The sequence below is a fragment of the Rissa tridactyla genome, chromosome 13 (assembly GCF_028500815.1).
Source record: "Rissa tridactyla isolate bRisTri1 chromosome 13, bRisTri1.patW.cur.20221130, whole genome shotgun sequence".
Lineage (NCBI taxonomy): Eukaryota > Metazoa > Chordata > Aves > Charadriiformes > Laridae > Rissa > Rissa tridactyla.
In genome coordinates this window covers 6,384,605-6,398,731 of record NC_071478.1, presented here as the reverse complement: position 1 = coordinate 6,398,731, position 14,127 = coordinate 6,384,605, and the positions used below count along the sequence as shown (strand labels likewise).

The following is a 14,127-nucleotide window of genomic DNA, read 5'->3' as shown; positions in this document are numbered from 1 at the left end:
AGCTTTTGGGCTGTTGTATTCGTGATTAGAGCCTTTGACGTGTGCTGTGGCCGTGCTGCTATTTGCGGGCAGGAAAGGATGGATTCCCACGGTGCTGGGAAAGGTTCACCCTCTTCCAGGGTGCAGACAGTCCAAGCTGTCCGTTTTGTGGCCATCCTCATGCGTGGCTGGAGTAACCCCTAGGTTAAGATCCTGAGATGGGCACGCTGATGCCAACATGCGCAGCCCAGGCTGTGCCGCCTCTGCCAGAGCCTGCTCCCTGGCCGGGTTGGTGCTCAGCCGTCTGTATCTCGGTGTTCCCTATGCTGCTGCTTTCCCTGTATGGGAAGAGACCCCCACCTGTGGGGAGCTGGGGCATGAGTGGAGCCCACAGCTAGGGCTTGCTTCATCCGCTGAAATAAATTAATTTAAGCGGTGTGCGTATTCTCAGCCAAGCCAATGGACCTGTCTGGGTGCTTAAGTGTTTTCTTGGACTGCATCCTACAGCCCTAGTGTTGCTAAAGGTGTTGCTAACAGGAGCAGAGATGATCTGAAGGAGGAATAGGTGTCCACCTTCTTCTCGGACCACCAGACACCACTGTCTCTGGGAGGACGGTGGTGTGCTCACCTCTGGCGCATGCCGATGGCTCTCAATCCCAGGTGCACTCTCTTCCTAGTAAAAGACTCGCTCGGCTTTCCCCTTGCTTCAACAGGGGATGCGTTAGCTGCAGGAAAAAAAATACAAAGATTTGGGGATTCGTAGCCCAGCAGTGAAAAAATCATAGGCGTTTTTTTGCCAGCCGCTCCCTCTCCCGTGCCTGTGCTGCCCCGCAGCTGCCGTGCGCGGCGTGAGCTCTCCCTCCCTCCTCGCAGGAGCCGGAGGCCCCAGGAGGAGCCTGGAGGAATCTGTTATTTCCTCTTTTGGCTGAGCAGTTCCTCAAACTTACTGGAAGGGCTCAGATGTCTCCTCCTGCCTCGCACCCATCGGGAGAGCCGGAGGTGTGGGTCCTATGTCGGATATACCCACTGACCGCAGTGATATTCAAAAGTGCTTTCTTAGATCCGCTGCTTTATAAATAAAGTTTGCCGTGGCCTGAGCGGCTCGCAGGTGGGGAGGAATGCATTAAAAGATCAGTGATCTTTAAAGGTGCGTATGTGGACATGCTCCCTTCCGCGTTCTGTCTCCCAGGGGCGTAGTTGGCATTGGAGCCAGCTTTGAGGCTGGATGCGTTTTACTGCATGTGTGGTGGGGCCGTGGTGGACATGCTCGTGGAGCGGCTCTTGGGCTTCTGGGTGTTTCTGCTGTGAGTGGGAATGAAGCTTGGGATGAGAGACACACCTTGGGTTGCGTTGTCCCAGCACAGGCAGACACGTGGTGCTGGAGGGGTCGGCGCAGTGTATTTTTGCACACAGCTGCTGCACCTGAAAGCCTAGATACCGTGAATCGTGGAGCCGTGGCAATGCAGTAAAGACAGTAAGAAAGCAGAAGAGCCAACAAAACGAGCTTCTCGGCACTTTTGTCTCTGAGGGCAGGTCACCTGGGTGGCGGACGTCCATCCCTACTGGGCTTTCTGTAGTTGGAGCCTGGACTGACTTGGTGGTTGCTGCTCAGGACACCTTGTCCTGTGTGAAGGGAGGAGAGGAATGAGTCTCAAAGCCACTTTCCCAGGAGAGCATGATGGCTGACAGCTGGAAGGCAGCTCATGCTGTGCTGATGCCCTCAGGAGCTCTTCCTGTGCCTGCCGGGACAGCTGGAGCCGTGAGGTATGTTCATGCTGCAGGCGTTTGCAACCTGAGCACTTGGACTCTCTGTGAAGGTTCACCAAAGGGTATCTTGGTGGCCCTTGCCATCCTCTGCCGGGAGTCCTGTCGCTGTTGTTTGCCCTCTTGAGCACTTTGCGTCTCTCACCTTGGCCGGGAGGGCTGCCACACGTCCCATCGGGCTGACTCTGCCCAGAGATGTCAGGATTCGCAGTGTTGCTGCCTGCTCTGCCATGCTTACTGGCTCATCTGGCTGCGCGGTGCAGGGGCGGACGGTGCACAAGTCATTTCATCCAGAACAGTCATCCCGAAGCATCTCCTCCAACCACAGCATCGCAGGATGATGCCGAAGGTGGAGAGCAGCCTTGCTGCTCACCCCTCGCTCCTCCACCGCTCTCAGCAGCGGGCGGCAGCTCCAGAGGCAGGTAGCAGCAGGGAGCCAGGCTGGAGCTGCGGTTCCCTTTAAGCGTTTCCAGTAAAATCGTTATTTCTAGTCTGGAGTCCTCTCTGGGAGGCTTGTCCTCATCCTCCGTGCCTAAAAAGCAGTGACCCACCAGCCACCGGGCCGGGTGCCTGGGGCAGAAGAGCGCTGCGCTTGCGTGGCAGGGGATGCTACGCAGCTCTCCTCCCTCTCCCCGTCCCTCCGCGGCCCGAGCCTGCCCGTCCCTCGCAGGAAGCCTTCTGCCATGGCGGTTTCTGCCTCGGTGGCGGCACTGCAGAGAGTCTCGTGTGGACGGGGACGGCTGCGTTTCTCGCTGTGACTCACCCTCCTCCTCCCCCCTCTCCTTCCACAGCAACAGTTGGAGGAAGAAGCAGCCAAACCACCAGAGCCTGAAAAACCCATCTCCCCGCCTCCTATCGAGTCCAAACATCGCAGCTTGGTGCAGATCATCTACGACGAGAACAGGGTGAGTCTGGAAACGATGGAAGTACAAACGTGCGATTGTGCCGTGTCACCCCGGCCGGGGACGGGGAGGTTGGTAAGGGGTAGGTGGGGGATTTCCCTGGGCGAGACCCCTGGGGCGGAGGCCGTGGGAGGTGGATGGATGGACCCCCCTTGGGGGGACGGTGAGGAGCTCGCTCTGCTGTGTGGATTTGAGCACAAATGTCTTCTGAAGAACCTGCCTGGGGGGTTCCCGCGATCAGCCTTAGATTTGAAGCTTTCAGGAGATGCTTCAGAGCCCTGTCTGTTAAATAGCTTGTTTCATCCTCTTCCCCGGGAGTGAACCTAGTCAAAAGCTGCCTCAAAGGGTGGGCTTTGGGGTGGGCTGCATGGATGGAGGGGGATATCCGTGATGCTCCAATACTGGCAGGCCAGCTATGAGCTCTCCTGGCTGCCCCTCAGCTCCCTAGGCTGGAGCAGAAAGGACGCGGATGCAGCCGTGGCTGGATTTGTGGATATTTGATGCTGTAAATAACATTAGCAAAGGTCACGCTGGCATCCCTGGCTCTGGATCTCTGCCTTGACCGCTCATTTGTTGCACTCAGCCATTGCCTGTAATAGCAGCCTGAGGAGACAGGAATTTTGCTGTGTGCTTTGGAGCGATGCTAGGAAATTGGGCCCTTTGGTAGATAATCAAGCATATTCATTTTCATTTAGGTGTTGGATAAAAAGGATGATTTTGCATAAAAGGAAAACTACCAGTCGCTAATTATTTTGAATTGCGAGGCCTGCGATTTCACTGGGAGCTGCAGAAATCCAGGTGCCCGGCTCCTAAAAAGAAGGGGAAAAAAAAAAATAAAAAAAATCACGTACCCTGCACTCCCAGGCAGTGCATTTTTCCTGGTTTTTCCTTTTTTCGTCTGCTTCTCTCCCTGAGCAATAGGCAACCCGACGCTGGCACGGTCTGTCGTGCGAGTGGGTGAAGGCTGAGGTCGATGTGTTGGAAGCGTTAGCAGGCGCGGGCTGGGGATGGCTTTGCAGACGCTGGGCTTCAGGGGCAGGTGCCGAGTGCTCCTCAAGGCTGTTCTCCCCATGGCACCACCAGGGGCCCTCTCCGGGAGTCTTGGGCTAGATGGCTTGTGCCTCCTGTGCAAGGGTTAGGTTCAAAAAGGGAGGTCTCAAACATTTTTATTCCTATTCCCTTGAGCGCCATCGTCCCTGGACATACTGGTGTACCTGGCCCGTGTTATGAGGGGAAGGGTGGCACTGAGGCAGGGAAGGAAAGGTGATCTTCAGCCGTTGTGTCCCCGAAGGCCTGCGTCGTAGCAGTCCCCCTTTGCAGGACCTGGCTCGGGATGGAGTGTCCTGCCAGGCCCTTGTCACGCTTTGTCACCTCTTGTCTCTGCCCACCCCAGCAGCAGGGTCACCCTTTTCCTCCTGTCTCTCTGAATCTCCCATCACCTCCTCCATGACAGACACGATCTGCTCTCAGCGCCTCTGCCGCGGCTCAGGACAGTCCCTCGGGGTTGCTGTCCTGTCCCGTGGGTGGTGGCAAAGAGTGCAGAGCGCAGGCGTGGAGTTCTACATTTCTCCTTGAAAGTGCACAGCCGTAGTACCTGGGATGCTGTCGCGTACAGTGACATCCATGTGTCAGCATGCCTGACTTTATTCCCAGTTACGCTGATCCTCGAAGCCAAGCTGCTACCAGGAGTGTTTTGCTATTAACCTTCGCGATAGGGTGCTCTCGTTCCAGGTGGGTGCTCAGCAAGCGAAGGTCACGTCTGACACCAGGTGTCTGCGTAATTTCAAATCTGGCTCCGTGTTCGTGTCTGTGTGATCCCTGGGATGGGTAAATGATGATTCTTCCCCCGTTCTTGTAAAGTCCCCTCGCGGGTAGTGTGTAAGCAAGCCTGTCTGTGGGTAGGAGACTCAAACCAAACAACCCTTCCCTTTTGCTTGATAGAAACCGTAGCAGGCTGGAGGGAACTTCCTCGTCTGAAGAAGACATGATCTATTCACAGGCAACGTGGAGTCAACAGAGCCTTGCTGGCCGATGGTAATGGCTGAGGCCGGGTGATGAAAGGACCCTTCTAAGTACCCTCACATGGAGATGCCAAGCTGCGGGCTGCAGGGGGAAGGGTGTGCTGAGCCTTGCTGACAGCATCGCCTTTGTTGTGGGATCCAGATTGTCCTTCTAAAGGGTATTTCCAGGCTCAGCTTTCAGCCTCTCGCCTCAGTTGGACGTATTTGGGATGCCTCTTGGTGATGGCTGCGTTTCCCCTTGGCCAGGAGGAGGAAAACTGAAAGAGGAAAGGACGTGGGGCAGCCTGAGTTAGGATCATGGGTGGAGGAGTGGCTGGTGGTCGGACGTCAGGTTGCTTTGGGTGGGTTTGGCGGCAGCAGAGCATCCGGGTGCACCCACCTGTCTGTCCGACGTGGCGCTGCTGCAGCTTAGCACTTAATTGCAAGGTGAGTTGGTAGGAGCAAAAGGCTGTGAGCCAGATAGAGACGTATTGAACAAGAGCAGGAAAGGTGTCACAGAGCCAAATTTTAAGTTTTTCTGCCTCTTCTGTGCTGCGGAAAAGCAGTGAAGTTGGATGCCTCGAGCTCTGCTCGCAGGAAAAGCCGAGCTGTGGCTCCAGCCTGGATGCAAAGGGAGGAAAAGCCTGATTTACTCTCATGGCTCAGGTTGCGGCTTGCTTGAGGGGGGCAGCGCGGTGAGAAATGCAAATAAAAAGAGGATATTCAGGCCTCGGGAAGAGGCGGGAGAGCAAAGCACCCCAGAAGAGCTGGCAAAGCCTGAAATGATCTTTAAAGAGCAATATTGTGAAAGGGGAGAGAAAGCCAGCGCTTGTGCCGCCGCCAGAGCAGGTGGGAGGCAGCGCGCTTCGCGGAGGGGCTGTCGCCTGGCTCTGGTTTAATTTTTCATGAACCGCGGGTCTGTGCTTCGCCGAGCAGGCGGGTGCCCGTTCCCACCGCTCCTGCCAGGCTGCACCGGAGTTACACACTGCGTGCAGTTATACCCCGAACAAAGGAGACGCCAAAAACGGTCCATGGGAGAGAGGAGGTTACGTGAGGACAGAGTAGCTAGAAACGCCGGAAAATCAAGTTAGCCAGCAATTCTGTGACCTACTTTCCTTTTGGCGATAGCTGTGGCTTTGCAGGGGTGAATGGTTTCTAATTTTAGCTTATGGTTCATCAGGGAAGGCTATATATTTTTCTCACCGCCGCGCCAGGTATGGATGAGGGGTTGGGATGCAGGTTGGTGCTGGCCTATATCAGATTTTCTCAGAATTCAGGTTTTCTGATGCTAAACGCCTATCATGCCGGTTTTCCCTCTTGTGACCTATTTAACGCATATGATTTGAAAAATTCCTTGGTGTCGGAGAGGATAATTGTGGAAAACGTGACCTGTAATCCCCTCTTGCTACACTCTGCTGGACAAGTAATTGATTTCCAGAAAAAAAAAGTTGACTGTAGAGCTCCTGCTGGGGAAGAACAGAGAGAAGCTCTTCTGGACTGCAGTGGAACGCTGGACTGGGAGGCTGTGGTTGCGTTTGGGAGGGTTTTTCAGAGATTTGGTTTATAGAGAGGCCGCTGATGTTCGTGATCGCTGAGATCCAGGTGCCTCCTGCCCTGCGTATGTGCTGACCGGGGCCACTTTGTCTTGCCTCCAAAGATGAGCTGTGAAGTTGCACCCGAAAAAGTACCTTTTGGGAAATGTTTGCAGTACAACACAGAAAAACACACACGCACATCTCCAAGCCGGGATTTCAACTGTGAGTGCAAACTGTACCATTTCTGAAAGGATGTATGAGAATGGAAGTTAACATTTTTGGTACTGTCCATAGCCTAAACTGAGAATAAAGAGTGGGTAGCATTTTCAGAAGCATCTGAGTCCTATTTTCAAAAGCGCTTCTAGTCCTTGAAGAGGTGTTTGAAAACAGTGATGGGTGCTAAAATCGCCAAGATCATTCAGAAAGTACAAGGAGGAGTTCTGAGGAACGTTTCGGCCCCGGAGTGCGTGATGGAGGGCCTTTACCAGTCCTTGTCACCCCACTCCAGAAGCCGGGTGCCGGCAGGGTGGTGCGGAGGTACAAGGGGAAATTGGGTTGTGACGGGCGTCTCGGTTGCTGCTAGAGGCTGACGGCGGTGCAGGAGTTGGGGATCTCCTAAATTAAACTGTGAGTGACCTTCAGTGTCTCCCCTGGGGGGATGAAAAGCTGATCCCTGCTGGGTCTGACACCTCTAAGGTGGTGGCTGTGTGGCACAGTCTCCTTGCGGGCTTTACTTTGCGCCTCTGGGATGCGTTACTCTATTGAGAGAAATTAGCTGCCTTCACCTCAAATCCCCATAACCAGGGCAGATGCTCTGGGCATATTTTTAGCTGTGGCTTTATTCCGCTGGGCCATTCGCGGGATTCCTCGCATCCGTCTTCCCCTGAAATTGATTGAGCGTACCTGGGCTTGAAGATGTTTTTGTGCTTTAAATGGAAATTTGCAGGTCCCTTGCTAAGCGCAGGGAGGAGGGCAGCGTTGGTGTTGCTCCAGATTTCTCTGCGCGCCTTTCCTGGGACGCTGAGCTGGCTGAGCTCTCCTTGTCAGCGTGTCCCAGAGGATGCTGCGCTGTGGCAGCCCTGGCCGTGCCAGCAGCCCACCGGCGTGTGACTTTGCTGGGTGAATTCTCCTGCGAGTCCCCTTCATGTCTGAAGTCTCCATCAGCTACCGTGCAAGCAGGCATGCTCGTGCCTTCTCTCCGGCCATCGTGACGATGCGGAGCCTGCGTGCCCCCATCACCAGCTCTCCGCAAGCCAGATCCGGGTGGTGGCAGGCTCTCTGCTGTATATCAGAGCCAGGCAGGATTCCTGCTCGGAGACCAGCGGATAAAAAGCAGCCTCCGTCCTTGTGTCAGACCTGTCCCTGCAAAACATGCACACGTCAGCTTTCCTCTACAACATTGAGCTCATTTATCGGAGAGGTCGCGTCAGGACACGGCGTGACTTCGTCCTCTGCCGCCGTGCCAGGGAGGGGACGCCGTGTGCTGTGACCCACCGCAGCGTGACGAGGGCTGGGACCGGTCTCCCCCCGCACGCTGTGGGTGCCGATGGCTTGCGGCCGCCTGAGCCCATCCCTGCTGCCCTGTCAGCCCTCTGAAAAACTGGGTTTGATGCAGCGCAGGCAGTGGAAGCCAGGCAGCAGCGTCTGTCTCGCTCTTGGGATTGAGCTGGTGGAAATCAATAAGATTAAATTTTAATTCGTTTTCTGTCTCAGTGCCTGTTCCTTCAAAAGGCCACAGCTATCTGTCTATAAATTCAGCATTATGCTGTAAAATTGGAATTCAAAGGATTGTTTTGAACTTTTTCCACCCCCTGCTGCTGTTGTGTCTGTGCAGAGCCTGTTCCCAGCTATCCGTTTACCCTCCTCAAATACCTTCATAAAGCATTAATGCCCCATCCATAAATAGGAGAATAAATAAATGAACACTTTTAGCATTGCAAAGTATAATCTAGCCGTTAACTACTCAAAGGCACTGAGTGTGACTCAGATCCCACAGGGATTTTGTGTCTGTATAACTCTGATTTTCTATGAACTCCTGATTTACATTAGAAAGGGAAGAATCAGGCCTGCATCGTCAGCACGGAGCTGGTGCAGTAAATAAGACCTTATCAGTGAAACTGCTTTCGAGCATTAAATCTGCAGCGTTTTGGTGGTTTGTTTTTTTTTTCCAAATTCTGGTTTACGTGGTCATCGGGGTGGGGGCATTTCATATTTGGCTGCTGGAAGGGCCGGGTTCGTTTTGCTCTTGTTTGTGATAGCATTTGTTCTGGGGTTGCCTCATCTTGACTAGGTGACGCGCGATGGGCTTTCAGGTGGTCCAGAGGAGAAGTGGAAAGGTCAGAGGTTAGACACTATCAACGCTTCTGCGTGATAGCAAGATTTCCAAAAAGAAAAAATTGGAACATTTAGCTGGAGTCGTTGAGAATCCTTTCTTTTTTTTCTTGGATTTTAAGGGAATTTTTTTGTCGGTGGTGTTTTTTTTTTAATGGCCCTGATGTCCATTTTTAATGTCTGCTTCAGGATCTGGAGTTCCCAGGAGGTGCATTGGTTTAGAGGCTTTGTCTACAACTAATCTGGACCAGATAATGCCGTGTCCTGTGTTTTTAGATCCTGGAAATATGGATGAGATGTGCAGAGAACCCAAATCTATTGGGCTCTGGCTCTTTGGGATGGGTGACCGGAGCTTTCCTGTAACTGCTCCGGTGCCGAGACTTTGATTTCTAAAAGCCACCTGTGCAAGGGCAACGTTCACAGCAGTTTTGCAATGGCAAAGCCTCATTAGCACCTTACTTTAAAATTAATGTGCCTTTGAATAGCACCATAACCCTGCAGACAACAGAGCGTGATGCTAGATCTGTGTGCGAGTGGAAACCCAGCTCTGATGCAGGGCTCACCCCTTGGCTGTGGGTGGAGTTACAAGCGAGCCAACCACGGAAACTGGCTGGCAATGACTAGCCAAAGCCAGAGACGGCGAGCAACCAAAATGAGTTGGCTTGTCACGCTCTGCACAGAATAGACAGGGGCTGGTATTAACACACGGCTCCAACGTGACCCGTTTCCTCAGTTTTCTTGCTAGTTGTGATTAGTCATAGTAACCACCGCTGCATGCATCCTCTGGCCCCAGCCTCGGGGATGGGGCTCTGTGGCTGCTGGTGCGGTGGGGAGGTGGCTCCAGGCAGGCACAGGGAGGTGGGGAAGCGGGGAGCGTGCAGGGCACCCGCATCCCATGGGCACCCCTGGAGAGCATCACCCCTGGGCCGGGTGAGAGGAGCCTGGCACATATTGCCAAGGCTGACCGACCTCCCCTGATGTTCAGCGACGTTTGGGTTCAAGGGAACCCAGGGGAGGTCAAGCATCCTTGGGGTCCCGCGGTTGGGTTGGGAGCACCGGTGGTGGCCATCCCTGCTGGCTGCAGGAGCCGGGGAGGGAAGAGCGTTGCTTTCCCTTCCCGTGGCACCAGGGCTTATCCCACCTGCTCTGTGGCAAATGGCTGGGGTGGTTTGGTTCTTGGAGAGAGGATGCTGAGGTTTAAAGGGGAAAAAATTAGTACCTGTGGTCACAGGAATGAAAACCTTACCCGTGAAACCGGCACTGCCAGGTCATTGTTTGGTCCCAACAGATCTTGACACAGAGGTTGCACCTTTAAATCCCCCCAGACTGTTTGCTTTCTGCTTCGTGTAGAAGAGTGTCTCGCCTGAGGGTTTCCATGCTTTCTGCTGACCTCAGCCACGCTTCTCCTGAATTTTGTTTTAAACAAAGTCCAACTCCAGCCTTGCCTCTTTGCTGTGCCACTCCTGCAGCTCTGCCTGTTGCCGGGATGTCATGCTGCCGGGACAGGAATTTTTCCCAGTGCCGCCCTGTACGCAGCTCTCCTGCCTCTTGAAGGGCTTTGCTTATCTCCGTGCAGGACATGCCTGGTCCCAAATAGAAGCCCTTCCATTCCCCAGTGCTGCTGCCTACGGGCTGCTATAAATAACCCCTGGAGCACAGTTCAGCTGCAGCAGCTTTGTGCTGCATGGAGCCGTGGCTGGAGTCAGTCCAAGAAAATGCCGCCTCCTAATTTCAGATCCGCTTGCTCAAAATAACTCCTGTGTTTCCTTTCTCTTCCATTTTTAAACTTTGCTTCAAGAGGAGCCCACGCGAAATCCCAGACTCTCCCTCCTCTGCTTTCGGATGCTCTGCTGCCTCGAGGGTCGGCTCGTCCCTGCGGGAGCCCCCGTGGCCGGGAAGTTGCTCTCCTGCCCGCTTCCCCCTCCCGCGCCTATTTTAAGTTTCTTCAAAGGAAAAAGAAAGGGCTGAAGTTTGCTTTGGAAGCCAAATGCTTCTTAGGTGAGAACGGAGATTTTTGTAGTCTGCAGGGAGGTTTTTTGTTGTTGGCGAAGATATCTTTAGCTCCGGGCCTGTTGGAGGAGCACGAGATGGGGTAAGAGCAGCCTCCCCAGCCCCGGTCTGCCTGCCCGTGGCCCTGCCCGTGGGGAGGGAGGTTCTTTGGGGGTAGATGCTGCTGCCTGCCACATCTGCCGGTCCCCTTCTGCATCTGTGGGCCCCGCAGTGACGCAGGTCAGTGTTGGCGGTTCAGCCACGCTTCTTGAGACCTCGATCCCTCCAAAATGCACATGAAGGACTAGTATGTGATGGGCTTCACCTCTCCATCCGACTCATGCTTAAACATGCTCCAGAGGAGTGTCTCTGCCCTCGGGAGTGCCCGCGGTGTGCCCGTGCCAAACCCAGAGCTGCTCTGCCGGAGCAAAACGACTCTGATGGTAAATGGGAGCAGAATTCAGCCTCAGGGCTTCAGTCCCTCCACGAACGCCGCTGCTCCCAGTGCTGTAGCAGTATTTCAGGACTCTGTATGGAATCGGGAAAAGGGGTCGTTAGCTGTGGAGCTGCAGAGGGACTATAAAACCGGTGGGGATCTTCATGCGTCTCACCAGAAGTAATGGCTGGATTTGCTTCCTGATACGTTTCTTTCTGTTAAATAACAGGGATTGCAGGCACGGGTGGGGTTATTCAGCAGATGTAGGATGAACCCACTGGTTTCCTTCTTGCGGGATCAATCATTAAACGTACTCCTAACGAAATCAGTATTGGAACCAAGTCCTAGGTCGCTGTGCCTTTGGAAAGGGAAGGATTTAACTGGGAGCTGCCCAGTTTAAGGTTTGCCTAAATTCCCCAGCCAGGCTTCTGGCTCGCTGAGGCACAATCCGTGTCTCCCCGTGTCTGTCTGTCCTTCAGGATGAGCCCCAGCGTGGTGGGAACCTTCTGCTGGGTGTAATATGTCCTTCCCAATCCTGCCGCCAGCCCTCACCTCGGTCTGCGTGGCCTTTCAGACAGCTCATTACGGTTCTGCTATGATCTGATAAATGCAGGAAGGAGCATCAGCAATTACAGTGGGTGTCAAGTGTTAATTGGGCAGCTTTCAAGATAGAGGCATTTCTTTGTGTACGTACAAAGATATGACGTGCTCGGAATAGCTTCCCTTCCTGATCTTTCGTTCTGGAGATGTGTATATTACAGTCGGTTAATGCAAGACAAATTATGTCATTCTTCTTGATTCGCCACATGTTCTGCCTATGGTGATTTGCCTCTGGGTTGTCTCATTAAGTTGTCTAAACATGGCAAATGCAGCAGCTGAACACACTCAGCTCTTTCTCGAAGTTAATCGCATTGTACACACGGGCCTGCAGCATCCTCGGTCCCTGGCTGTGCCATCCGCCGCTGCTGGGGCCAGCGCCCAGGAGATGGGGCCTCTGGTGAGACCGGCTGCCCTGGGCTGGGGCTGCAACCTTCTACCCGCAATTACGCTGCCTGCAATTAATTGGGTTGCTGATTTTTGTCCCAGGTATGCATCACAAAGAATTTGGGTAAGTTTTGGGTAAGCTGATGCTTCCCACTCGCCAGCAAACGGTGGCGGGCAGGAGGGCAGTTGGCCAAATCACAGTCTGGACAGCAGATGCAGAGTATTTTGTAGTAGTCTTAATGACATACATCCCCCCCGCCCCAAAACAAAAAATCTTCCCCCCTGGTTTTAATTGTTTAAGACTTCCGAATGCCATGGTGCTTATGTTCTCCAAGGACAGCAGATTTTATAGGTCATGGAGACCAAAATATAAAGCTCTGGCTGGGAGTTTTCCATCTCATGATGAATATTTCCAAGGGGCAAGTTCCCAGGCAGACTTGGCTTCTTCCCATTGATGGAGTCAGGTGTGCAGCAGTGGAAATGTCTGTTGCTTTGGGGGGAACTGGACTGGGCTGTGCAGCTCTTGGGTTTCTCGGCCGGGCTGTGTTTGCTGGGGTTTGATTTCCCCGTCATCAGCTGGAGCATCCGTGGCGATGTCAGAGCTGGGTGCTGCGTTAGCCGGGCCTCTCCTGTCTCTGTGAACTCGGTGGGAAGTCCCTGTTATGGGAGGGGATCTTGTGTGGAAGAGACACGCTCTGTAGCAGATGTGGTGTTTTATGAGGAGGGTAGATACATGTCTCTTACAGCTTGGGCCGTGTGTTGTGCCCCGTTGATCTAAAGCTTTGCAAGTGCTGCACTTTGCAGGTAGGTCCTGGTGCTTGGGATCACTTTGTTTCCCCCATGGGTCGGCTGAGGCCGGTCCCGCCTTTCTTTATGTGTTAAAGCACCCTCACATTGGCAGCAGTCTGGTGTGGGAGAAAGTTGGGAGCAGTTTATTGCAGTGCGGAAAATGTAATTGCCGCGTGTAAACACATGGCTCCTTTCCCTGGAGCCGAAGCCCCGGCCGAGAGCAGGCGCTTCATTCTGTTGCAGCTGTTTCCCAGCATCTCCCAGGCCTCTTTCCAGGGTGCAGTTGCTCTCCGAAGACCCACCTCCACCACTGGGACAGCCGTGCTTTCCCTGTGGTCCCTGCAGGCATCTCGCTGACGGGCCGGCACTGGACAGAAGCGTGGTGTGCACCGAGCGTCACGCCGGCAGTGCGGGAGCAAGGCTGCCCTGGCTGCGCATCCCTGAGGGCTGCGGAGAGAGCTGGGTGCTGGGGGCACCTCCCCACCTGTGGTCCTCCTGGGATGGAGCAGGGACTCGGGAGAGGCCAGAGGGGTAGAGCAGCTCGCTGGGATGGGCTCCAGCTGCGTTTTTGGCTCAGCCACAGCATTGCTAGCTGCTCAGCTTGTTTTGTGTGTGTGTGTCCTTGCCTGTGAGGTACACGCAGTGGTTGTGACATCTGTGAACCCCGAGGTCTGCTGCACAGGGGGAATGGGCAGGGATGCATTAAGAGCGGGGCTGCTGCGTGCATCGTGCGTACATGTGGGGACGGTGCCAGAGCAGGTGCGCTTCCTGGTTACATCTCTCCGAGCATCCTCGAAATCGCTTCTAAATTGCAAGCAAACTTTGCGTCCTCCCGAGCGTGCAGTAAACAGAGGAGCTGGAGACGTCTCCTGGTGGCCCTGCTGCGGTGAGGCACCTGGCGCGGGTTTCGCAGCGGGGCTGTTTCCCCAGGCTGGCTGCGGGCAGGGTGACTCATGCAGCTGCTCCCGGGGCCGGCTCTGCAAAAGTGCGCGCTGGCAGATCCGACTGTGTGGGTGTGCAAAGCCCCGGCCGGGAACCTGCACACCTACCAGCTGCATCAGCGCTTCTGAGGATCAGCCGGCGGTGGGGGGGTAGGTGAAGCTTTTGGAAACCCACCGGGGGTGTGGGGGTGGGGGGGCGGACACGGGGGCAAGGCAGCGGGGCGATGGGCCAGCTTTCGGTGAGGCATCCCCTGTGCTGGGACCCGGGGAAACTCATCCTGTCATGAGCCGGTGTGAGGGTGAGAGGTGCCCGGGGGTAGAGAACAGTGCGAGCCAGACGCCCAGAGCTGAAATCCCTTCCCTGCCCCAGGGGGGGCTTCACCCGGGGGGTTTGCCAAAGCCAGGGAGCCCAGAGCCCAGCCCTCCCCAGCTCCCCAGCCCTGGGGCTCAGCTCCCACCCTGCAGCTCCAGCAGGTC

The 14,127-nt window shown here is 54.7% G+C and overlaps 1 protein-coding gene across 13 annotated transcripts in view; it reads left to right on the top strand.

Moving 5' to 3' along the window:
- Nucleotides 1-14,127, top strand: part of NCOR2 (nuclear receptor corepressor 2) — a 253,537-nt gene that overhangs the window by 127,050 nt on the left and 112,360 nt on the right. For all 13 annotated transcript variants that reach the window (XM_054220104.1, XM_054220103.1, XM_054220095.1 and 10 more), the window contains exon 6: nucleotides 2,535-2,648. In XM_054220104.1, coding sequence (XP_054076079.1) covers nucleotides 2,535-2,648 — 114 coding nt within the window. The remainder of the gene's footprint in view (nucleotides 1-2,534; nucleotides 2,649-14,127) is intronic.